This window comes from Copidosoma floridanum, unplaced genomic scaffold (assembly GCF_036245765.1).
Source record: "Copidosoma floridanum isolate Cflo_tuat_1 unplaced genomic scaffold, Cflo_Japanese_pri ptg000022l, whole genome shotgun sequence".
In the NCBI taxonomy this organism is placed as follows: domain Eukaryota; kingdom Metazoa; phylum Arthropoda; class Insecta; order Hymenoptera; family Encyrtidae; genus Copidosoma; species Copidosoma floridanum.
Window position 1 is genome coordinate 6,128,668 of NW_028321899.1, and position 26,547 is coordinate 6,155,214.

The window sequence follows — 26,547 nt, forward strand, 5'->3', positions numbered from 1 at the left end:
TTGTAAATTGAATTTTCTCCACATAGCATGCTTCAGTGTACTATTAAATCGCTCACAAATTGATACTTTGAGATTTATTAAATGCTTGAGAGTAAAGTACAAATTAATTATTTACTCTTGCATGAGACTTTAAAAATTCGCATTGTAAAACTCTTTACCACGATCTATTTGTAAATGAGTTGAAACTCTCCCCTCTATTAATATCGACATCATAGTTGCAGTCACATCTTGACAAGTTTTATTCTTTACAGGCACAGCCCATGAAAACTTTAGAAGTACGTCAATGACGGTAAGCATATATTTATAACTTTTATTTTCTCGATCATAAGGTATCATCTCTACAAGATCAGCTAGCCATGTTTCATTCAAATCACGTACATCAAACTTTTGACGGAGATAGATGCGTCTGGCAGGTTTATGAAGTTCTTTCACTACTTTTTCCATCTCTCCTGAATGTCTTCTCGAGTTGTATTAGATGTTTGCGTCACAATCTCCTTAACTGTGTGTATCTCACGCTGAAAATTTAGTACTGTTTCTGAGAATACATCACTCAAATTGCTTAATAGTAGACTTATTTTTTCTTGTTCATCTAAAATACAAGTTTTTTTCTTCTGTAAAGTAGTGAGATGTACAGCATCGTAAGATTGAACAGCTGATGCAACATTGCACAATCTTTTATTTTCGAAATCAAATTGACAATCTGAGGTGAGCTAATACCCCAATCCTCGAGGATCTCGAATACCACTTTCTGACTTAGCTGATTCACGTCCGACTACGTCGATGTTCATTTTGATACTGAAGTCAAATTAATAACAAAGCTCAATACGTAATAGTAGCTTGACGAAGCTCCTCGACGGTTGAATTTATTTCATTTATATGACTAAGATTTCCAGCTGACTTTTCTGCCACTAGTAATCTAAGTCAATTTACCAGTTCGTTAGGTTCATCCCAATAAAGGTAGTCCATTTGCAGGTTGAGCTTAGTAATTTTGAATATGGATCCATCCTTCTTCTTCACTTGTGTGAGAATAAATAAAGGGGCAATAACATTATTAAATTTGTTACTGTTGTATGAGCGAATCGTCTCCTTTTTGTCAAATTTTCTTTCATGCACTCTCGAAGTTTCTAAGATTTGTTTGTATTAAGCTAAATTATCTGGTATCATGTACTTTTTATCATATTGTTTTTTTATGAGTAACTCCATTAATCCATCAGTCTTTGGATATCTTAGATCTTTTATGTGAATTTAAATTTTTTTTAAATATGTGGGTAAATCACCAAGTATGTATCGTCCGCCTCTTTCTTTTATTGTCCCATTAATCCAATTCTGGCTCATTTCCATCAAGAATTTGTAAGTATGGATTCATGGATAAATTTTTATCGATATTATGCGCTGAATCACCATCATCACTTTTTTTTACAACGGTATCATAGTCTTTGATAGTATCATCCAACGAAGAAATATCATCTTCATCAATACTATTACTATTTGCTGGCTGGAACGTTTATGTGTCGATATTTTTCATTTTTGGGTTAAAAGGCTTGACAGGTTCTCCAGGCGGAGATTCAAAGCTTGGTGGAAGGTTTTAGTAACTTTATAAGTCTGTAAGGTTGTGTGCAACCATAAATCCATGGCTTTGGCCACTAGAGATATATGTTTCTAATTTCCTGAATTAACACTTATTTCTACTCTTATATCATTACATCGAAATAACTTACACTTATATCTTAAATTAAAAATAACTTTGATAAAATAAAATAATAAATATTAACTTGCATTAGTTGGAAATTTGAAATCCTATTTAAGATAAAGTGCTACTACAAAATATTTTCTATAAGCCTTCTTTTAGATATGAGGCATTGTACGTCAACTTTCCAAGTGCATTGCGGGAAAGTAAAATGAGCATACTTTTTAGCTCGCTAATGTCGTATTGAAATACTTTATAACAAATACTTTAAACACATTTTCATGGTGTTTTTTTCTCACATTTCAGACGCATTAATCAGTTTTTAAAAAAAATGTAAGCATGACCTCAAAAATTTTAAATTAAAAAAAGCGAAACATCGCAAAAGCCTGTTTTATTTATTTATTTTTTTCAATTTTTTAAAGTACGTTTCTTTAAGAGCAATTTAAAAAATAAATCAATGTAGGGGTAAACGGTACAGTTGTTGACCCCCCGATAGTGATTGACCACCACATGCATTTTTAAATGGAGCCTTTATATATAGATATACAAATTATACAGGGGTCAATCACTACCTTAAGGTGTCAATAACTGTACCGTTTACCCCTATCATACGTCGACTCTAGTACCAAGATTCGTACTGCTTGCGCTATGGTTCGATACAGCACACCTGTATAGGCAGAAAACATCCATATAGTCTGCTGTTATCTCTTAGTTTAAACAAGCTACCTTTGACCAAAAGTTGTAAGCACAGTGATTTTAAGTTCTGTTACTTTGACTCAGATATAGTTTAAACATCTATCACAAAACAAGATTGTCGTTGTTGCAAAGTTTATTAAAACCTCTCTTGTACGTCTACGATACTTTGTTTTTTGTTAGGCTTTCATTTGCGTACTGAATAATTTTTTATTTTTCCTGTATTTTCTATCTTTTCATGGTTAACAGACTTGGTTCTACTGCAACATTGTTTTAGAAGCCGCAGGCTCAATTATTTTTAGAGCTGTAGATAAGGATAGCACCAAGCAGGAAGCACCAGCCTCACTTGCGAGAAGCTAATGTCCTGCAAATCATAAAAAGGCACAATTTTTAACTACTTACACAGATCAAGACACAATTTTTTTTTCGCAATAGTGTGCGGGAAATGGGTGTGGCAAAGGTTTTTGTCGCACAGTGTGTGGAAAAAGTGTGCGGCAAAGGTTTTTGCCGCACAGTGTGCGGAAAAGGTGTGTGGAAAAGGTTTTGCCACACACCGGAAAAAATTTTTCTACACACTGGAAATCAAAATTCAAACCTATTTTGTACCTATTTCCCTCACACATTGCGAAAAAACTTGTACGCAACTCGTGCGGGACGATTTCCCGCACTCGTGTGATAGACTCGCACTCGTGGCCGGTGACGGTAACTCGTACCTTGCGATCACACTCGTGCTACGCACTCGTGTGCTCAACTGGTACTCGTTCCCGTCAACTCCGGCACTTGTGTGAGTCAATCACTACTCGTGCGGGAAATCGTCTTTTTCGCACTTGTTACGTAAATAACTATTAATGTTCTTATTGGCAAAAAGCTAATATTAAAAAATTGGAAAAAAAAATTTGATAGATATAACTAAAAAAGTTAGATTCAGTTACTTTTTGTTTAAAAAAGAAAGGTTTAGATATTGAAAACATATAACTTTTCATAATTTTATTTATTTTTCCTAACCTAGCTTATGCATTAAAAATTGAAAAATATTCCACAAAATGAAAATAATCACTACTTAGTAGTGGATATAATGAGTGAGTACTTTGTCTAGCTGGATAATTCTAACTAGCGAATTAATCTACTACTCCATCCCAACGAGGAGAAAAACATCATCATCGCAGCACTGTCTGTAAGATTCTTTCCCACTACGCCAAGTCCACCATTAAAAGGTCCAGGTCTTGCAGCCACGTTTTTCGTCAATTACGGCCTTCTAAATTTTTTAAACTCTTCAATCTTCTGAAACAAGCAGTTTCGTTCGCTACTGAAAGCAGAAAAAAACATTTCCAAACTGATCATCAATAAGGCAAAGTTCTTAGCCATACTCGTTTCCTATAATAATAATGATTAAAGATAATAAATAAAATAATAATAGAGTAACTACCCAAGAAAAAAAACTCAAGAAAATATAGGTTCATGGAATCTAAGTCTGGAACTACGTCGCCAAGTATCTTGGCGTCAAGATAGACCAGCGACTTACATACGTTTGGCACATCAACTGCACCTGCGGTATGGTATATGGAGCCTACATATAGCTTAAGCTTTTCTTCAATAACAAATCAGTCTCCCAGAAGACCAAGCTTCACACCTTCAGCGCCTTTATTAAGAGCATCAGTACCTACGCGATCCTAACCAGGAAAACAAACTAAAGAGCATTCATGACCCTTTTATGAAAATACTGAGGTTAGCCCTAGGTATTCCGTGGTTTATTAGGAATATTCAAATTATCAAGAAATTTAACATCATCTCTCCAATTTCAGCAAAACCAGTCCTTGACCTTATAAGACGTCCATGCGCTCTTGCTCATTAAGGTAAGTGACCCTATTACGGGACAGTATCTATAACTGAGCACTCAAATATTTTCCAATTATTTTTTAAAAAAGGATTGAACAGTAAATGCATAGTAATAGGTACTTTTTAGGTACGACTGATACTCAGGAGTGCCCTATATTTTTGCCAGAGCAAAAAGTGTAAGTACCTATAAATCTAATTGTTTTAGTGTAAAAAAAGTTTTGGCACAAAAAAAATTGCGATCGCGGACCTCAGCTTCAGAGGTGTATGTATGTATGAATGGGCGTAATCAACTTTTTTAATTAACTCATGGAGTTTTTGTCAGATTGGGCTAAAATTTGACAAATAGCTTCGTCTTTTATGTCTTACATAATAGTTTAAAATCTGTAAGGTTTCCACTTTTAGAAAAAAAAAGCAGTCGTTTTAAGATGGTACTTTCAGAGAAAAAAAAAAGTTTCTTGGCTTTAACTTCAAAACATCATATTTTTGCAGTTTGCTATGAAAGACAAACTTGTAGATATGCTTGAAATACAACTTTTTTGTATCTTAAATTTTTGTCCAGGACGTAACCCGAACTTTCTGTGAGCCAAAGAGTGCTCAAAAATCGTAAAAACGTAGCTTTTCACTATCCAACTTATTTGTTTTGTACTTTAAATTATGATATTAAACGTAAAAGTTGTAGATCTTACTGAAATACAACTTTTTTGTGTAAAAAATTTTTACCTAGGATGTAATGCACACGTTTTATAAGCCAAAAAGTAGTTGTAAAATGAATGAAAAGTTGTTTTTCCCTATCCAAATTTTTTGTTTTGCACTTGAGATAGTAAATAAAACGTGATAGTTAAAGGTCTCATTGAAATACAACTTTTTTCTATTTAACATGTAAATCGCAAAAATGCCGAAAAATTGTAAATTTATCGTTTTCTCCTATCTAACTTACTCATTTTTTTAATTTATATTTTAGATTACGAAGTTAACGTAAAATTCATGGATCTTATAAAAATATAACTTTTTTTAACTAAAATTTATGTCTGTAAGATAAAATTAATGCCATAAATCGCAAAAACCGATATAATACTAGCTTACTCAGAATACATACGATTGACACTTAATGGGCCATAATCATTGTGTTCTAAGGATGTATTTTTTTCATCTCATGGAATGTGTACATTTATTTACCAACCCTACACCAAACAGTACCACCTTCTTACGCAGTGTGAAAATAACAGTAATATACTCCCTCGTATTAATTGTGCCTTAAATGCAAAAATGCAGTTTTTGCATAAATTTAGCCACTTGTTTAAGACTTATATCTAACAGTTTAGAGAGTTCTGAAGCAATAAAATAATATTTCATACGAACAATCTCACTTAGAAAATTTTTACTTGATACTCGATCGATTTGCATTAGCTTGCTTAAGCCGTCTGCTAAGAAAGACTGATAACTTGTTAAGGCTCTTATAAACGTTGTATAATAAATAGTACTGGTATTATCCTCAAATAGTTAAAAATTTTTTATGAAATTTGAAGTCTTAATATTATTAACTTTTTCATCAATCATGTAAGTGTTTCCATACAGGTACACAGGTAGTTGAAAATGCATCCATGATTAAACGCCTACGTACAGTTATAGGTACACGAACATGTTGCTTTGACTTAAAAGTTACGTGTGTACGAAACGTGAGTAAATACATCTTGATGAAATACAAACATTATTCGATTTAATCTTTAAGCTTTAAAAGTGAGTCAAATCAGTAATTATTGTTATTCAGGTAAATGGTGTCATGATATACAGAAAAAATTGTTCATTTTCAATTTCAGTGTATTCCGAACCTACTACTATACTTAAAAAATGAGAAAAATCAAAAACAAAAAGTACAAAAAGAACCAGGAAAAGAATGTTTATAACTGCAAAGAAGATTGAAAAAGGGACATCCTTAACAATAGCAACTGCACTTTATGGCATTCCTAAGGCTACATTACACATTAAAATAAATATTAATGTTACTGTTGATGCTATAAGGGCGCCAGATACTTGTGTGTCTTTTAACGAAGAAGATATGTTTGCAAAATGGATTATTCACTGTGGTGAAGGAGGATTTTCTATTACTAAAAATGTACTGATCTAAATTGGATTATCTAATGCGTCAAAAAGTATGGCCTAGAAACAGAAAAGGAGACTTCCTTTAAAAATGAAAAATCAGGTAGGCGGTGGTATGACAATTTTTTAAATCGACATCCAGAAATCCCTTTCAGGGTAGCTCAGAACTTGAGTAAATTACGTGTATCTGCATCAGAAGGTGTACTGAGAAAGTGGTTTGCAGAGATTTTAAACTACTTGAGTAAGAAAAATTTACTAAGCATTGACTTACCGAGAACTTATAATTAAAATGAGAGTGCCTTGTTCTTAATACCTAAGGCCGATAAAGTAATGCTCAGAGGGGAAGCAAGTCTGTGTACAAAGGGTTCAGTGGTGATGAAAAGGAGAGCATCACAGCGCTGTTTAAAATAAATGCGAATGGTAATATGTTGCCTCCGTTCCTTTCGTTCTGGTATGAAAGAATACTAACTTATATCACTCAATTATTACTCCTTACTTCGATTACAGGCTCCACAGAGATGGACTGAGTAACAGCTGATTAATTTTATAACTATATAAGTAAATATTTTTATGCATGGCTAGTTAAAATCAATATTGTTTTTCTCATAGTTCTTTATGTAGATGGACACGTGTTACACATGAATTTGAAACTGTCTAAATTTTGAACAGATCATGAAATAGAGCTTATTGATCTTTATCCAAACTCTACTTATATTCTCGAACCTCTTGATGTTGCTGTATGTCATCCTCTGAAAGTAAAGTGGAAGGATACAGTGGATCAGTGGATAATAAAAAGCAACAATCAAAGAGTAAAAAAAAATAATTTTGCTCCACTATTATTTGATGCTTTATAATCCATGAATAATGTGTAATAAATAATTCAAAATGACTCTAAAACCTATGACCTTTTTTTATTATCAGCAGACTCAGTCAATTTAAATGTTTTAAACAAAGGAAAAAAATCTGGTAATGCTATGAATGCTACTCCATTGGAATAGGAAAAAACTTTTGAAGACTCAAGTAGTGATGAGGAAAATCAGATATTCATAGATCACTTAGACAATCTTATTTATCAAGTCTTATTTGTCACCAGAGACATTTAAAGATTTTCAGCATGCATTTTCATCATATAGACCTGTGTCAGATGTGAAAAATGATGCATTATACAAGTCCTGGCAGAGCATGAAAAACTTTTACTATTCTATATGTACAGCTTTATTAACCACAGAGTAATTTTTTTAAAACTGTTTTTAAAGCATGAACATTTATTACTAACTTTTTATTTTAGTTTGTTATTATTTTTAACATCAAAGTATTATGATTTATTTAATATTTGCGTGGGAGAAAGTTTTGTTATAAATTTCATTGATGTAAATGGTACAACTTTCCTTAAAAAAGCAGAAAGTGTAATCCTAGAAATTGAAGCAGATGTAGACAGAAATTCATTGGATACAGAAATAATTTTAAACGAGGATCTCACCTTCTTAGACAATCTTTTCAAGGTCGGCAGCAAGTGCAACAAATACAAATAGAAATATTTATATAGGAAAAAGTGGTGTTACAGATTTAATTGATACAAATGGAACTAGCTCCCCTGAAAAAGTTGTAAGTACAATCCTCGAAATTGCCGTAGGCATGGACATAAATTCGTTAGATATAGATGTAATTTCTAACGATGATCTCATCTCCTTTCACTATCCAACAAGTGTATCCGTAGGTATAAATGACACTACTCATAAAAATACTTATTCAACTACAATTGTGACTGAAAAAATGTAAAATCCCCTTCAAACGAATGAAGGTGTAGGAGTATTATTTTTACACACTCTTTTACTTGTCTAATAAATTTGAATGAATTTGTGTAACTACACATAATTTGTAGGCCCTTGTGGACAACAACATAGTTCTCCTATAGAAATTGATATTTCCAGCGGTACTTTCACATTAAATACAAAATTTAATATGCATTATCTGATAAACAACTCTCCCAATAGTAAAAATATTTCAAACACTGCTAAAACCACAACTGACAAATCACTTCAAGACAATTTAAATCCAGTATTAGCCAGTAAAACTCCTGTAACGAAGAGTATCTCTCACAGAAAGCAATTTTTTTATTAAACATTTTTACATCTATTATGTACACAAATCAGTAACACCTACTTTTCTAGCAGTTAAAGGAATCGCAACATCAGCGCAAGACCTTCCATTAATGGCTACAACCATCGAATCGACGTCAAATAGACCAGTAGATCCCAGTAAACAATTTGTCTTAAGAAGTGTATTGAAAACGTTAAATTATACCTATAATTCAAAATAGTTTCAACGTCACATTTTTCAACTGCATTTATATTTTTGAAAATATTTTAGTGAATTGTCACAATACTAATAGTTTTGTCCAAGAGTTATCACAGAAGATGCAAAAATCACTTATTTGGCCACCGGATATTTAAAAAAATTATGATAATAAGAAAGAAAAGAATTAAGTTATACTTTCATCTGAAGAATAGCAATTTTCATTTCGAAATCATAAATCTTATTCCTATCAAAAGCACGTTCAATTTTAGGTACATAAAATATGAATAGAGAGACACCTTTTTTCTTACATGATCAGATATATGTGTTGGGATCAGCTGAGCGTGTCCCGGCGCTCGAGGAAGTTGAAGGCGAGGGAAGGCGCTTAATGATTCTCACTCACGTGTAAGGTATAAATGGTGCTTTATTGGCATACAAAGAAAACAGGTAAATGATACGGCGAGGTGTCGAGAGCTGTGACGGCAGCGGAGGCTGCGAGCGTGAGCGTGCGCGAATGCGGCTCATGCGAGGGTCGAGCTCGGACTGGTCTCGCGCCACACTAGGTAGCTGCTTGGTGGCTAGAGAAGGCGGCGGCAGCGCCGCTCGGCGTGGACAGCGCGAAGACCTCGCGTGGCTTCAGCTGCTGCTTGCGTCGACCGCCTGTGTGTGCCTTGACGATGGTCGAAGGCGCCACAACCACTCCCTCCCCAGAGAGGTCCGTGGGTAACGGGCCGAATGATACCTTCTTCTTAGGGGGGGCGTCTTTGGGGGCTGTCCCAGGAGTCGCCGCGGGGGGCTTTGGTGCCGGCGAAGAGTCCGCAGGAGGCGCGTTGGGAGGGTTGGTCGGCTGGCTCCCTAAGGAGGAAGAGTCAGTGGCCTCGACGTAGGCCGGCTTTAGGGCGTCCGTGGAGACCGTGCGATGAGAGCCGTTGACGTTAATGACGTAGGTCTTGTCATCGACCCGGCGAATGACCCGGTGAGGGCCCGTGTACGGAGGCTGGAGGGGCTTGCGGATGGCGTCAACCCTCTTGAAAACGTGGGAGCACGTCCGCAAGTCCTTGAAGAAGAACGGGGTGTTCTCAGCTGCGTGTCTCGAAGCCGGCGCAGCCTTGATGGACTGGGCGAGTCGGCGGAGACCTTCTACGAAGGTGGCAGGGCTTGCGACGGGCTGGCTCTCCGTAGCGAAGAAGTCCCCGGGCACTCTGAGCGTAGTGCCGTAGAGCATCTCGGCCGGAGAGGCTTGCAGGTCCTCCTTGTAGGCGGTTCGGAGCCCCAGAAGGACCAACGGTAGTCGGTCAGGCCATGGGGTCCCGGGGTCGCACATGAGGGCGGCCTTGATGGTGCGGTGGGTCCGTTCCACCATGCCGTTGGACTGTGGGTGGTATGGCGTGGTGTGCACCCTTTTGGCGCCGAGGAGCTTTGTGAGCTCCGAGAACAGGGCGGACTCGAACTGGGCGCCTTGGTCCGTTGTTATCGTGAGTGGCGTGCCGTAGAGGCTAACCCACCTGTCGACGAGAGCCTTGGCGATGGTTGATGCCTGTTGGTCGGGCAGGGGGATGGCTTCTGGCCATCGGGTGAACCGGTCGATGATGGTCAGGCAGTAGGTATAACCCTGACACGGAGGCAGCTTGATGATGTCGATGTGGAGATGCTGGAAGCGCTCCTCGGAAACCTCAAAGGAGCCTAGGGCGGACCTGTTGTGCCGGTGGATCTTGGACCGCTGGCAGGGCTCGCATGTGCGCGCCCAACGGCTAACTTCCTTACGCATGCCTGGCCAGACATACTTGGAAGCGACAAGACGGGTCGTGGCCTTTACGCTCGGGTGAGCGAGACCATGGAGAAGCTCGAATGCTGTGCGTCGAAGAGCCCGTGGGAGATAAGGCCGGACGACTCCCATGGACGTGTCGCAGAGGACGGAGCAGTCGTCGATCGAGAGGGTCTGCAGGTTGAGACTCGAGGGAGTAGAGACATGTTCGGCTTCCTGGTCCTCGGCCTGAGCTTCGGCGATGATCTTCGCGCTGAGTTGGGCAGGCATGGAGATGGTGGCGACGCGTGAGAGAGCGTCGGCCACCACGTTATCGTCGCCCTTCACGTGGACTAGACTCGTGTTGAACTGGAGTATGAAATCTAGCTGACGGGCTTGCCTGGGCGAGGCCTTGTCCGAGCGCTGCGCCGCTGCGAAGACCAAGGGCTTATGGTCGGTGAAGATCGTGAAGGACCTGCCTTCGAGGATTCGCTGCAGGTTTTTCAGGGCTGCGTAGATGGCCAGAAGCTCTCGATCGTAGGTGCTGTAGCGTTTCTCGGCGTTGTCGAGCTTTCTAGAAAAGAAAGCAAGGGGAGCCCATGTGCCCTTGGAGTCCTGCTGCTCGAGGACTGCTCCGATTGCCGTGTCGGAAGCGTCCGTGCGAAGGGCCAGCGGAGCGTCGGGTCGCAGGAACGTCGTTGTCGTGGCATCAGCGATGGCTTGCTTACTGCGAGCAAACGCAGCTTCTGCATCCAGCGTCCAGGTCAACTCAACCTTCTTTTTCCTGGGCGGCAGGCCCTGGAGAAGATCGTTGAGTGGCGCTAAGATGTTGGCTGCCCCAGGGACACAGCGGCGGTAATAGTTGAAGAGTCCCATGTACCGACGCAGCTCGGTGGAGGTCTGCGGGCGCGGAAACTCTTTGATGGCCTCGACCTTGAGCGGCGGAGGTTTGAAGCCATGGCTGGATACCGTCCAGCCGAGATAGGTGACCTCGGTCTGCCCCAAGACACACTTGTCTGGGTTGATGCGGAGCCCAGCGGAGCGCAGGGACTCGAAGAGGCGACGGAGGTGCACCAGGTGTGACTCGTTGTCCTCGGAGGTGACGATGATATCGTCTAGGTAGGCCCTAGCAAAGGGCAGGTCCCGGAGAAGATGGTCCATCGTCCTCTGGAGAGACTGGGCGGCGTTGCGTTGACCAAGAGAAGAACGAGTGAACTCGAAGAGTCCAAAGGGAGTCGTCACTGCGGTCTTCGGGATGTCTTCTTCGGCGATGGGGATCTGGTAAAAGGCTTTTTTTAAGTCAATTACCGAGAATACCGATCCCTGCAGCTCCTGGAGAAGGTCCTCGACGATCGGGAGTGGGTAGCGGTCGGGCGTCGTGCAGCTGTTCAGTCGCCTGTAATCGCCGGTGACGCGCCAGGAACCGTCGGGCTTCGGAACCAGGTGGATCGGGCTTGCCCACTGGCTGGAAGAGGGCCGGATGATGCCCTGGGCCATGAGACGGCTGAACTCGTCCTTGGCGGCGTCGAGACGAGGGCCGATGAGTCTCCGAGGGCGCTCGAAGACCGGGGGGCCATTCGTGTGAATGCGGTGAAGCACTGGGAGATCGGGCAGGTCTGCTGCCGATCCGTCAACCAGCGTTAGGTCGTTGAACTCCCGCACGAGGTCTTGGTAGCGTTGACAGAGGAGTCCTGTCGGAATCTCGACCTGCTGGACGACGGAGACGCTGTGGCCGGTTGTGAGGGCCGCAAAACCCTTGTTGGAAAGCCCGGTCGTGGCGTCGAGGAGCTGCTTTCCTTTGAGGTCGATCAGCAGGCTGAAGTGCGTGAGGAAGTCCGCTCCCAGAATGGCCGTCTGGACGTCGGCGACGATGAAGGACCAGACGAAGGCTCGGCGCAGGCCTAGGTTGACCTCGGCACGGTGTGTGCCATACGTGGAGATCGCCGAGGCGTTAGCAGCGGTGAGCGTAAGAGAGTCGCGAGCTGGTGGCTTCTTGAATAGGGAAGCTGGGAGCAGAGAAACGACTGAGCCGGAGTCGACGAGAAACCTTATTGTGGAAGTTTTGTCGGACACATGGAGGCGATTTTCTGCAGGGGGAGTAGCGCCGACTTCCGCCGCCTGATACGAAGGCGGCACTACTCGTTTCCCTGGTTCGACGGGGTGAAGTTGCAGGGTGGCCTGCAGTTGCGAGCGTTGTTCCCCAGGGTGCGATGGTACCAGCACCACGGGTCGTTGGGGTCTCGGTTTGGCGTGTTTGACCTGCTCCGGGGGCCGCCTTGCGACTGCGTGGTTGAACGGCCACGTTGCTGGCCTTCCGGTTGTCGCTTAGCGATGTTGAGGAGCTGCGCGATGGACTGACGCAGCGACGCCATCTCCTTGGCCAGGGACTCCACGGTCGGCGCAGAAGACTGACCAGCCGTCTGAAGCTTGGTCGCTTGAGGGTGAACCGCGGCGACGTGTGGGTAGTCCTGGATCAGCTCGTCGGCCAGAGACGCCAGCTCCTCCAGCGGGGTTGATTTGACGACCCGGAGGGAGCGTGCCACGGACGGCGGCAGGAGGTCGAACCACCGGATCCTGATGGCATCGTCGGTGACCGCGGTGCCCGCAAGAGCTTTCATGCGACGCAGGAGCTGTGACGGCTTCTGGTCGCCTAGCTCGAGCTGCGTGAGCAGCTTGCGGAGACGCTGATCGGCCGTGTCTGTCATGCGCTTCAGAATTTCGGCCTTAAGGAAATCGTACTTGCCCTCAGTTGGGGGTGCCATGAGGACGTCGGCGATTTCCTGCACCGTGGCGTCATCCAAGGCAGCGACGACGTAGTCGAATTTGCTTGAGTCCGCGCGGATCCTGTGGTTGTTGAAGGCCGCCTCGATCCGGATAAACCACACGGTCGGGTTGGCCTTCCAGAAAGGCGGGAGGCGAAGAGGTGCGACCGACATCACGGGGTTAGTGTCATCACCCGTGGGGCTCGCGCCTCCAGTAGGATTGTCGCCGGGGGGACTTACACCATTGTCGTTGTTGACCATGGCAAGTGCCGACGGCGAGACGAGTGGAAAAAGAAACTGCACTGCACAGCACTGTCACACAACCTCTCACTCTGACTTTGTCCTTGTCTTTTTTTTTTTTTTTTTTAAAACGGTCCACGAGAGCGAGAGAGAGAGTGCGGGCACGTTAGCGCGTGGCTCGTAGCGTCGCCCGAGTTGACGATGGCCGTGTTCCACGAACGCAAGCGAGCGCGCGGGCTTTTGCTAAAAAAAAAATGGCGGCGGGCCGGACAAAGCACGCGCACTGCAAGGCGTGAGCGAAATGAGTCGCCTTGCTCGCCGAAAAAAGAAAAGATGTCGAAGAAAAAAAACGCGATTGTTTAGCTCACCTCGAAACTTTTTCAGGCGGGGTCACCACTGTTGGGATCAGCTGAGCGTGTCCCGGCGCTCGAGGAAGTTGAAGGCGAGGGAAGGCGCTTAATGATTCTCACTCACGTGTAAGGTATAAATGGCGCTTTATTGGCATACAAAGAAAACAGGTAAATGATACGGCGAGGTGTCGAGAGCTGTGACGGCAGCGGAGGCTGCGAGCGTGAGCGTGCGCGAATGCGGCTCATGCGAGGGTCGAGCTCGGACTGGTCTCGCGCCACACTAGGTAGCTGCTTGGTGGCTAGAGAAGGCGGCGGCAGCGCCGCTCGGCGTGGACAGCGCGAAGACCTCGCGTGGCTTCAGCTGCTGCTTGCGTCGACCGCCTGTGTGTGCCTTGACGATGGTCGAAGGCGCCACATATGTACAAAGAAATAGGTATAAATAATAGTTTATTCATTCTTAAACTGCATAGAGAGTCATTCATTTACGTTTCAACTACTTAATCACATATCTGGTCATCATAGGATTTGAAAATAAACGCAAACTGTATCGTTATTACATATTTATTCGTCTTGAAAATTCTTAAGGTGTTTAAGTGTTCAGAATAAGGTCACTTACCTTACGTCATAGATATCCAGAATATTGTAGGTCTTCAATCTCCTACTCCTCCATCAGATGCATCTTCATGATTGACTGAATAACCACGACTTCTATTCGTAAAATTCCTTTAGAGCACCCATTTTCTCGCCATTTTCTCTATGGCCCTTACTCATTACAAAACTTGCATAAATCACACTTGTAATTTGCAATTGTAATCACAATCGTACTTACGCATCTAAAAACAAAATACACAGCGGATACACATTACCCGCACATACACTTACATTAAAATAAAGTCCTCCAACTCAATTCTGGTGCGACCCAATGTTCCAGTTTCACCCGGATGCGTAAGTGCCTCTCCTCTCATCCTTTTAAGAGCGAGCCGGCCTCCAACTTTCTCTGTTATTTTCCATCTTTTTCTTCCTCTTACTTTTGTTGACTAGGGAATTGGTCTTAAGCTATGTAGAAACGTTTGTTTGTAATCGGTAGGCAGAGCGAGTAAATCCAATACTATCATCGAAACAGCCAGAGTATTTTTTAAATATATATTTATTTCATTGCTCAAAAAAAAAAAAAGGTGTGGGTTTCGAGGCCCCCTGCAAAAGTAAAACTTCAAACTCAAACGTTATTCAACTCGGTATAACACAAACTGAGAAAATTATAGTACACCTAATTCCAATAGGTCCTTAAGAATCCGATGATAAAGTAGTAAAAATTTTAATGTTAGTATGTACTCGAGAGTACGCGCATGCATAAAATTCATGTACTTTAATATATTACTATGGACTTAAATATATAACATGTAATTCGCACGTTCTAAGAACTTCTATATTTCTTGTGATGTATGTATTAATACGTATACGAATTGTTAGTCATGCAATGCAGAACCAAACAAAAATTTGCACCATATTGCATCGAAAGAAAGTACTTTTGTTCCGTTACACCTACCAAAAGTTACTTTTGTTCAAAATGACTATTAATGCATTCGATATGACATTATGTACGTACATCCATTCTTGTTTAAATCTTTGTACCCGACAAATAAAAATTCGTTTTCTATAATAATTTATAATTTAATATTAAAATTTGCCCGTGCTCAACTAATTTTTACTGATCTTAAAATTGATAATTAGAACAAAGATTTTGGTCCCGTATAAAGAATTTTTATAATACATGATGGAGAATAAAAAATAAATCAATTCATAGGTAAAATATGAAGGATGTAGCTATACTATTAAGATATGACTTATATAATTTCTCAAAGTATTACGATTGTTTTTATGAATCAATGTAATATAAATTTTTGCATCCCCATACTTATTTTCTATACTTAAAACTAATTTTGGCCTATTTGGCTACCCTTTTAAAAATCGGCTGTTTCTCTTATTTTGAGAGAATATGTTGTAAAAAAATTTTTTTGTAAGCATCTGTATTAATTTTCTAGAAGTGACATGCTAAATGAAACTTCTTTTTACTTGTTCATTTCAAGATATAGTCTAAACAGTCGAAAAAAAAAATTAAGGTTATGTTTGTGCAACGTCCAACCCCCATACGCACTTTTGCATATCAATCATGCAGTATCCCTTCACAAAACCCGTAAAAATACTAATTTTTAGCCAATTTTGCCTTTCCTTTTGAGGTACAGCGTTATTTTTTGTATTCAAACGTAAGGTTGTTAGATTATTAATACATACATATAAAATACTTTATGCACGTTTATTTTAGTACATATACACATAAAAAAGGATAAACAGTGAAGTAGAACGATTTTACCGTATTCTTTTGAAGACTCCGAAAAATCCAAGAGATCAAGCGACGTTTTGTCTCAGTCATTATTAATCTGATCGTACATTAGCTGTGACATAGGCCCAACGAACCTTTACATACATGTGATTGTCCGCATAAGTAATCTCTAGATAAATTCATAAAAATATCGTCATAACCGATCCATCACACACATATATATATAAGGTAATTTTAGGGGCATGATCTGGCGATGGAGAAGGTGGAAGGGGGTTAGAGGCTGAATCCCCCAAAACAACTATATATATATATTAGTGGGGCTCTGCCCCCTGATACAAGGTAATTTGAGGAAGATGGGCTGGGAATGGAGGGGAAATTAAAGGCTGAATCTTCTAAAATAAGCTATTTAATATAGAAATATATATATACACCAGTAGAGCTCTTCCCCCCTGCGTACCGACCTCCCAAGCATTATATAAACTTTATCTATTGAATGATAAACTTGTGATATCATTGAGTTAAACTAACAAGTTATCTCTTTATCTCTGTAAAATTTTTTTACTTATTTTGTTCTACTTTTTTTTAATATGTTGACAATCTTTTAATTAATTTAAAATATACATATAACATATTGTTTCGTATAACTATATTTTATTACATAGTCAATACAACATAGACTTAGAGTTAAAGTATTCGGATATAAAAATTTTGTTGAACAGACTTTTTTGTGATAGCAGAATGTACATTATGTATAAGAATATAAATCATTATATTCTTTAACTAATATTCAAAACTATAACTACAATAATTTTTTCGTAAATGAGATTAAAAAAATTAATTTAAAATATGATTGACAATATTCATATATTAAAAATCACACAGTCTACACAGTAAACTAAGTCTTAAGTTATTTACACAAAGATAGAAATAATTTCATAGCATCAAATGTTGTATTTGTCTTAGAGAATGAAATTATAAAATTTTTTTTACTATAAATTTTGCGTTTAAAATTCACGACGATTTAATAGTAAAATTTCGGATCCGAAATTAAAGAATGTCCTAACTTTAAGACTTTCAAGATAAAGGTCAAAGTTATATTATACATAAAAAGTTTTGTAAGGTGAGTATTTTTTTTTTTTTTAAGTTCTTACTTGAAAATATAGTGTCGTCATAAATAAGTAAATTTTTTTTTGTTTTTACTTGTTTAAAGTCTAATTTTTAAAACGAATTCAAATTTATTTTAAAAGTCAATTGTTTACAGAGAAAAAAATAAATTATAAAGAATAAACTTTGACAAAACATGATCAGTTCGTTAACGATCAAAAATCTCTAGCCATACAATATTTTCAATGATAGATTGATTCTCTGAGTCTTTTTTTATAAATATGTTTTTAGGATTTTTACATCTTGATACCAATGCGTACAGTTGTCATAAAGAAAACAAAGGTATTTCGTAGCAAAATCCTAATTTGTTGAAACATTGACCTTGTAATTTATTGATTTTTATGAAAAAAACTAGAACTAAAAGAAACCGTTATCTGTGTATAATTAACGGTAAAAATATTTTTACTGGTATGTACAGTGATTCTGGGTTTGAAATATCTCTAACTATATTTTTGACAAGGTATTACTTCTGACTTAAAATTACAGTTTTATATTTTTGTTATACGTAGTCTAGTGCCATTGCACAAACCATCAAATTTACTCAAGTTTCTTATCAACGTAACAATAGCGTATATGTTTTTATTTGAAACATGAAGGGGTTATCCTTCATGCACATAATTCAGAGTTTATTTTGAAAAATTTGTTTATATTTTATTTAGTGCGATCACTACCTTTATATTGTGCATAATCTATACTGTGATAAGTATGTACCATCCCTTTCTTAAAATTAAAAATCTGATTATTTAAAATATATGAGCGTTCGTTATGAGGTGTCCAAATGATTTTTTTTAATCAGCTACTTCTACCATCCCCATACACTTGGTTACAAATAATACAAGTTTTTTATCTCTGAGGAATTTCAAAAGACTTTATGGTTCTGTTTTTAATGTCCACTAACAATAATAAGAATTGTTTATCTATACACCACATATTATTATTTAATTTAAAAGTTTTCAAGTGTTTCTATAAAAATGAATACTTCATAGGTTTTTAGATTATATAATAACTATATGATAAAATTATAGAACTTTTACACCTATGCTTTATTATTGCAAATATTCGTCTAAAATCGCCTCCTAAAATAAGCCATCTTCCACCAAATAGAAAATTGTTATTACATAAATCTTTCACAGTTTTATTCACTATTTTCAAAGCTTTTCTAAGGATTATTGAAGATTCGTCTTTAATAATTACAGTTATTTCACGTAATTTTTTTGATCAGTTTCATATTTTGAAAAAAAATTTCAATGTTATTTGAATCTAATGGTAATTAAAATGTTCTATGTCTTGTTGTCTTTTTTAGTAATTTAATTAAAGACATTTAATACTGTTTGATCTAAGATATTTCAATAGTTAACAAAATTTTCGTCTATCTACAAACGTTTTATATTTTATGTTGTTATCCGTAATTTGTAAGTTAGCAAGTTTTGTAAATTTTATTTTAAAAAATAAAAAATTTAAAACATAAATACATAACTATCTATTTTTTTATGTAAATCTGTTTTTATATAAACTAAAATTTTTTTTTAGGTTTTTTCTAACAAATGGAATCAAAATTGGGAAAAAAAAATAAAATTCATTGATATCATCAGTTAAAAAATAAGTACAACTGTATTAGGCCACACAATACAGTTGAGATAAAAATACATTATTGATCTCAAACAATCATTCCAATACTTGTAATAAAAAGTAATAATTCAGTTTGAAAGATTTGCTCATTTGCAATGCATGTGAAATAAAATTTTCGAACCCTGAAAAATTAATAGATCATAAAAAGACCCATCAAAAATTGTTATACGTTTGTGATTTTTGTAAAAATGTATTGACTGTGAAACAAAATTTTGTTAGGCTTTAAAAGGAACATAATTTAGAGAAAACATTTACATGCATACATTGTTATAAAAAATTTAAAAGATCTACACATTTAAATAGACATATAAAAATTCACAGTAAATGTAAAAGTAAACAAATTTGTACAAAATGTGGAAAAGGATCTTTAGGATTAGACAATTTAAAAAGACATATGAAAAATTACAATTTGTGAATTCATAGTGTATAAATTTTTTTAAATGAATTTATTTATCTTTCCTTATTACGACAGAATATTATTCTAAAAAAATTTATTGTCATACAATTTGAAGACTTCTTAAAAATATAACTAATATGCTGTCATATAAAGTAAAGTCTTTTTAAAAATACACTATGTACTACGCTCGAATTAAATGGTGCAATTAAATCAACAACCCAACAAAATGCAATCATATTCTTAAACTCCCAAGAGGTGTTTTAACTGAGGAGAATGGTGGGGGATGGAGGAGGATAGGTGAAGGATGCATGGGGGATAGAGGGGGATGTAATGAGTTATTAAAACAGCAAGAAAACAAACGATTAACAAGGTATAATTAGTAAATCTAAGATAATTAATACAATCATCCTCTTCATCTTGCTCCAATATAAAATTCATAAGGTACAAGTAAATATAAAAACTTGGTAATAGATTAATATCATACAATCGTGATGTAAAAGGGGAAGCGCCTCTCGTATTTATTTCTGAAGAGGTCGACTTTGGTTTCGACGAAACGTCAAATATTTTGTTTCATAAAAGTGTGCTCCCTTTTACCAAGTTTTTACATTTACTTGTACTTTATGATTAACAAGGTAATTTGAGGGGGATGGGTGGGGGATGGAGGGGGGTTGGAAGCTGAATCCCCTAAAAACAACTTAATAATATAGGAATATATATATATATTTAGCATAACTACGGCGCACCATTGTGCGCATGGAAGAGGGAAGGAAAGAGAGAAAGAGAGACAGACCTCTGTCCTGCAGTGAGCGCTGGCAGGTACGTAGATAATGTATACATTTTTTTTTATATTATAGTGCTTTACGCCCAGCTCCTATAAAAGGCACTACTCTGGGCACTTAGAACTTGGGAGAAGGAAAAGAAGAGGGATGGGAGGCCTCGAAGTACTATGATAGGGGTAAGGGGAAATTAGGCAATTATGCTGCGAGAAGGTTGCCTGCACCCTCCTCGAGGAGCATTGCGTGGTGAAAAAGTACGTATGAAACTTACAGAGGTACTTGCCCGAAAAAGTCGCACTGACTGGGAATCGAATCACCGTCTCCCACGTGCCGACCCACGACTTAGCCGACTGAGCCATCGCACGATAGATAATATATACATTGATGTGTACACGCCAGCGTTCGCTCACTTGTTTCACGGGTTAACTCCCTACATAAAGTGCGCCTAAAGAAGTTTCACTGCAAAAGTACGTAAATGTGTTAACGTAACAAAAGACGATAAAAAAGTTGTTTAGAAAAAGAGCATCACGTTGATCTGAAATTTGATTCATAGTTTCAAATTTAGATCACAACCTAATAATCTTATATTATTAAGTTTTAAAAATGCATGTATGTACGTATGTACGAAGAATGGCAAATGACTATCATTAAAAATTTGCAACCAATGGAGTTCACATTTCATACTAAGTTTTATCTCAACGTCACAATCGAATGCTTTTAAATTCAGTACATTTTCTTGACAGTAAAATTATTCCAGCCCAAACACTGTAAATTTTCAGAACATAAGAATCGAATTTTTCAATGTAACTTTACTATTTCGTCCTCAGTAATCAAAAATGTAGATTATATTAAAAAAATAGCTGTTGACTATCTATTCAGCACCAAAAAAAAGTTGATTTATGTTACGCCTTTATTGTCAAAAAGCAAATGTTTGAAGAGTTAATAAAGCAAGCTTTTCATTTATTTATTTTTTTTTTCATACCGGGTTACCACGACAGCCTACTTGGCCTAGTCGCAGGGGCCACCCACTCACCACCTATGTGTGGGGGTGTATTACCACACCCATCTCCCTAAACCTTTTTCCTCGCATCCTACCTGAATCCATGGGCACAGTGTGAGTATCTCTGGTGGAACACCTTGCCCGTTAAGCTGACACTCTCTGCACCGATGGTGCATCGGGTCCACTCACCACTGTGTAGCCTTTCCCCGGAGAAGACTCCATTATTCCAGGACGTCCACTCCTCGCCGGTTAAGCTGGCGCTCTCTGCCGCAGCATTGGATCCAGGCTAATAAGCATCCCCGGAGAAGCCCCGTATTTCAGGGGCCACTCCTCACCAGTAAGGCCGGCGATCCCTGCCCGACACCTGACATCGGATCCACTAATCCCTACCTATAGCCCTACCACTGTTTCGCATTCACCGAGGCCCAAAAACCTATGGGGCAAGGAAAAAACCCTGGAATTAATATAAAGGAAAGTTACACGGAAAAACCCACCCCGAAACAGCCGGGGTTACTAAGGAACTTTTCCCGATAAAAACAATTTTTGAAAAAATCTGCATTCACCTGGAATCGAACCCACGACCCCTAGAACTGCGTTGTATCAGTAACAAGCACGCTTACCACTGAGCCAACGCCGCTCTTTAGCAAGCTTTTTATTATATTTTGAATGTTTAAAGTCTTGCAATATCAAGAACTCGTGGATGATAATTATAGCTGGATGACTGGATTCCAGATCTCGCCAATATTTACTACAGCTACATAACAGTTTGTTCATATGTAACAACCTACTTTTATATAAATTTAGTTGTATATCTTTTTGTATTTTTTAAAAATTTGGCTATTGAACGCAAGCATTAACAAATACATTTTTATTTATGGATGAAAATAATAAAATATTTTTGATCATTGTATTAAATTGTCAACTGCGATGATTCAGATTGCTGCAGCCCATGCTAATGTACTCTATTTGTGATTACTCACAAGTGTTTTCTGCCAACTTAATACTCTATTACGAAGACAGATGATCCCATCCCAAACCCTGAAGGGATCATGACGAAAAGTAATTTGCTTCTTACTTAATTTGCTACTAACTCGACCATTAAATACCATCATCAGCATTCCCTATGACTTTTATTGCTTCAGTGTACGTAGAGTTTTAGAAAAAAGATGTTGTGGTTTGGGCGGTATCCACTTTTCATCCATGAGAAGAGCTACAGGTAGAGAGCACTAAGGTGCAGTTCATAATTTACCTGCAGTACCGAAGCAAATTTTACTAATTATTACGCTTTGAAGTATTGAGCTTATGTGAGCAAGCTAGCACAGTTTTAAGAGGCCACATCAGAGCAAGGTTAAAAAAGCTGATGATTTTATTAAAAATCCTAGATACATCAGTTTTACGAGTCACTTCTTGGGTCATACACTAGTCAATATTGACTTAATAAGGGGAAATATTCTTTAAAAAAATTATAGTTATTTCTATTCAAGCATTTAATTGTAATTTTTTCACTGTGATTCTAAAGTACACTTATGAATGTAGTTTCTAATGTTAATCTGAAACAAAAGTACTTAACTAACCATGAACTAAAATAATAAAAAAAATTATGTTTTTTCATTATATCTCACGAAATGTAGCACGTAATACTGTTTCCACACAAAAAGTATGGACTTCAAAAAATCTCAGGTGCGATGAACGCTGGAGGGGAAAGGGGAGAAAGCTTAATCTTTCGACCTTTAATGAAAGAAAGACGAGGGTTTCTCACATACCTAGATCTTCTAACATTTATTACTAAGTTAATATAATCAACCATTTCGGCTGTTTGTAAGACAATGTTTTTACTCACTAAAAATATAATACAAAAAACCTTGAAATGTACTTAGACTAACCTTCAAAAAAGAAAAATCCTGATCGGCATCCAATACATTTATTCTCAGAAGGACCATTACACGTTTCACAAGAAGAATGACATGCAACACAATGGTAGTCATCGGTTTCATAGGTGTACAAGGGACAAGTTGCATAGCATTTGTTTTTATAAAGTACTAAATGATGCTGACAACTCGTGCACTGATCTGGTTCTTCTGAACAATTTTGACAATTTGCTTCACATGGCTCACATGTACCATTTTTAGAATCTGTAAGAAAATTTTTAAAGGCTTCTTTACTCTTTTAAATATAGCACAAATCAGTAATTTAATTTCTTTAAGTCGTACCAAAAATTTTTTTTTACTTAAACATAATACAATAAATAATAATATCAAACAAAAAAAATGTATTACTACTTAATCAAAAACAGAAAAAAAATTGCAAACTGCTAAAAGTAAATAATAGAACCAAACCATGATTAAGTGTACGACATTGTATTTGCTGGTTCTAAATTGCAACAAGTGAAATTATACTACATATATATAATAAAGGAGTTAAAAAGTAGTTCAAAGGACAATCAGGAGATGATGAGCGTATACTTATTAAATGATGTAGTTTTAATACCGGTTTTCTAGAAGTATTTATTTAATGTCTAATTGGTTTGTTTCAATGTTTTTTAAACAATTATTTTTGAAACAAAAAATCGATTTTTGTGACATAAAAAATATATGGTGTACAGCACATTTAAAAGAACAAATTAATTTATAAAAAGTTATAATATTTGTTACATTAGAATTTCTACAAAAAATAAGTATTTTTTTATATTATGTGTCAAGAATGTAGAATAATTTCAGAAACATCTTTTTCCAGATTACAATAATATTTAATAAAAATAACAACACAAGCAGAAACTTAACCTATGAGGGTTGGCATGATTTAGCATTTATTTTCAAAAATGTTTACTGCTTGGCGTGCTCATTTATAAGCATCTGTCTTAAATTCTATATAGTCTGACTTCTAAAACCAAAAAAACGTCTTACGAAAGCGATAGTACGTATAAAAATACAGTAGTTTTTGGCTGCCCTCTTGGTGCAGAAAGTATTACTTTATCACTACTTATGAGTATATTTGTTCATATAAAGTAATAATGAAGCTGAGTCTGTAAACATTTTTTCTGGTATAGGGGGCCACTGTCATTCTAAGTTTAAGTATTTTTATTCTCGAAGACAGTGGCTCCAGCGGCTCTAACCGCAACTCAAAGAGTAATATTTATTTTGCTTAAGATATATACATACACACTACTATTTGTCGACATTTTTTTTCAATTACAATTTCTTAGCTAAAACTGATCATTAAACACAGTAAAAAGTTAGTTAAGTATAACTTCTGCTTGTTAAATGTCATTATCTAAAACCTATCCTTAAAATAGAGGGTCCAGAAAGAAGCATTATAGTTGAAAAAAATCAAGAATATTTATAGAATTTTATAGCCTACGTTTAGTAGAGTAATAATTTAAGTTAAAACTGTCAGGATTAGAGTGTTCGATCAATTTTGTTTCCTCACTGAACATTAAAGTTTGAAGGTAAAGCTGTAAATTTTTATGAATTTAAATAAGTTTTTATTCTATTATTTCAGAACACCTGTATGAAATGTAAGCTGTTTTGATAATATTTAAGCAGAAAAAGTGAATATTATGTAAGTACCATAATTTTTGCTGCACCCTAGAGGTTTTTAAAAATCCACTCTAGTAAGCTTGAAAGAAGTGAATAGACAATTTTAAGATCACTCGTGATCAGTTAGCCACCACTTGCAATTGATAAAAAGTTTCTCTATACCTTATATAACATCCTAATCGGAAAGTTAACTAGGATACCCCGTTAGGTAGGTACGCCCAAGGTTGGCTATCAAGGTAGGGCCTACCTGTATCATTTACGCGGCGCAAATGTGGCGCTGCCTTAGGACAAAGTTTCTATCTTGTATCTAATTTTTTTTGACATTATAAAACTGCGAAAATATTTCGGAGCAGTGTATTTATAAAAATGTGTAAAGGTTATTTGTGGTGATAAATTATTGAAAATAAGTATGAAACTAAAACGCTCTTTATACTTAAGTAGGTTGACTACCTTAAGCGATTGATGGCCATTTTTTCACTAGAATTTGTACAGAACTTCAATAATTTATATCTAATTTATGTAAGGTTTTAACAACTCTGGGTGCTGATAAAACGAGAAATTAATGAAATAAATTTTGTAAACTTGACATACGTTCTTATGGGAGATTGTCAAAAGCGACTCTTATAATAACAAATTTTAATACAGTCAACAGTCAGACTTGGACAAAACTGTAGTTAACAGTAAATTAACATTTATTTTTTTATTATGTAAAACAATCACGTCAATTGAGACCTTGTAAAAAAAGTTGCTAATAAGTAATCTGGAGTGTAAATTCAACTCAATATTAAATTATAGAACATGCGCACGCATTTCAAAACTAAAAAAGACACAGTCAGACCTCTCTCTCTCCCTTACACCCCTCTCCAAATGCAGTCAACCTCCTTAACAAACCAAAGAGTGAAAAATATTATTTTTTAAAAAAGCCAATAACTAAATAATTTAAGTGCAGTTAACAAGTAAGGAGTCATGTTATAAAAATAATAAGAATCTAGAATTGTATTACATACGAGTTTGTTATTTATTACAAAAGTCTGTAATGTGATGGTACTTGAACTAAAAAAAAATTATAAAAGTACTTTAGATTATTTAAATCACATTGTATTTCTTTTATTTAACACATAATCCATTCCCTTAGTTAGCCACACTAAAAGGTTAACTGGGCAACCAAGGTAGGGCCCACCTAATGCTGCGTAAACGTCTGATGTTAAGGTCCCATTTATGCCAAGGTTAGTCAAACGTATAGTAAGTCGGCCGCCAAAGTAGGCCCTAGCTAACACCTTTTTAAGCTTTCCGATCAGGATTATATAGATGTTAATTCATGTATATATATCTTTATGTATATTTTTACGAAGTGCTGTACTCAAATTCAGGTTTATCCCTATGAGCCTCAAGCGGCGGAAATAAACTGTTAACTCCTTTGAAATTCACTAATCTACTCTGTACATAATTTAACTGTGTAATATATATGTATCAGACCCAAAAATTAGAGAAAGATCTACACAATTAGGGAGAAACTGTAGTTTAGTAAACCTGAACACACTTTCCATTAAATAGCTCTAGTAGTATATGTTCTTCGCAGAAAATTATTCAGTCTGACTGAAAGAGTATTAAAATCAATTTGCAAAATTAATTAATTATCTCAGATCAATCTAAAAATTACAATTTTCTACGCTAAAAAATCCATTTTATGATAAATTGACTTGGGGTCGTCATCCCTACACCACACGCCTTTTCATAATATAGCTACAATGGTTATCATTTTCCAAAATAACACTTTTCTTAGCGTAACAAGTTAAAAGAAGCTTCCATTTTAGCTTATTATAGTAATTTATGTATGTGTACTACTAGTAGAGCTCCACCCCACTGTACACTCTGCGCGCTAGCCCACCAATTTTTAAATATCAGTCAAATGCTTTATTTTTTCAGTTTTCCATTTAAAATTAAGAAATACAAGAATCTTTGTAAAGTAGTTTTATAGATAAAACAGAAGTAGCGTAAAT

General features: G+C 37.3%; 1 protein-coding gene across 2 annotated transcripts in view; it reads right to left on the reverse strand.

Moving 5' to 3' along the window:
- Fur2 (furin-like protease 2) overlaps window positions 1-26,547 on the reverse strand; it is a 918,757-nt gene that overhangs the window by 185,873 nt on the left and 706,337 nt on the right. For both annotated transcript variants that reach the window (XM_089595005.1, XM_089595006.1), the window contains exon 12: window positions 22,895-23,143. In XM_089595005.1, the coding sequence (XP_089451131.1) occupies window positions 22,895-23,143 (249 nt within the window). The remainder of the gene's footprint in view (window positions 1-22,894; window positions 23,144-26,547) is intronic.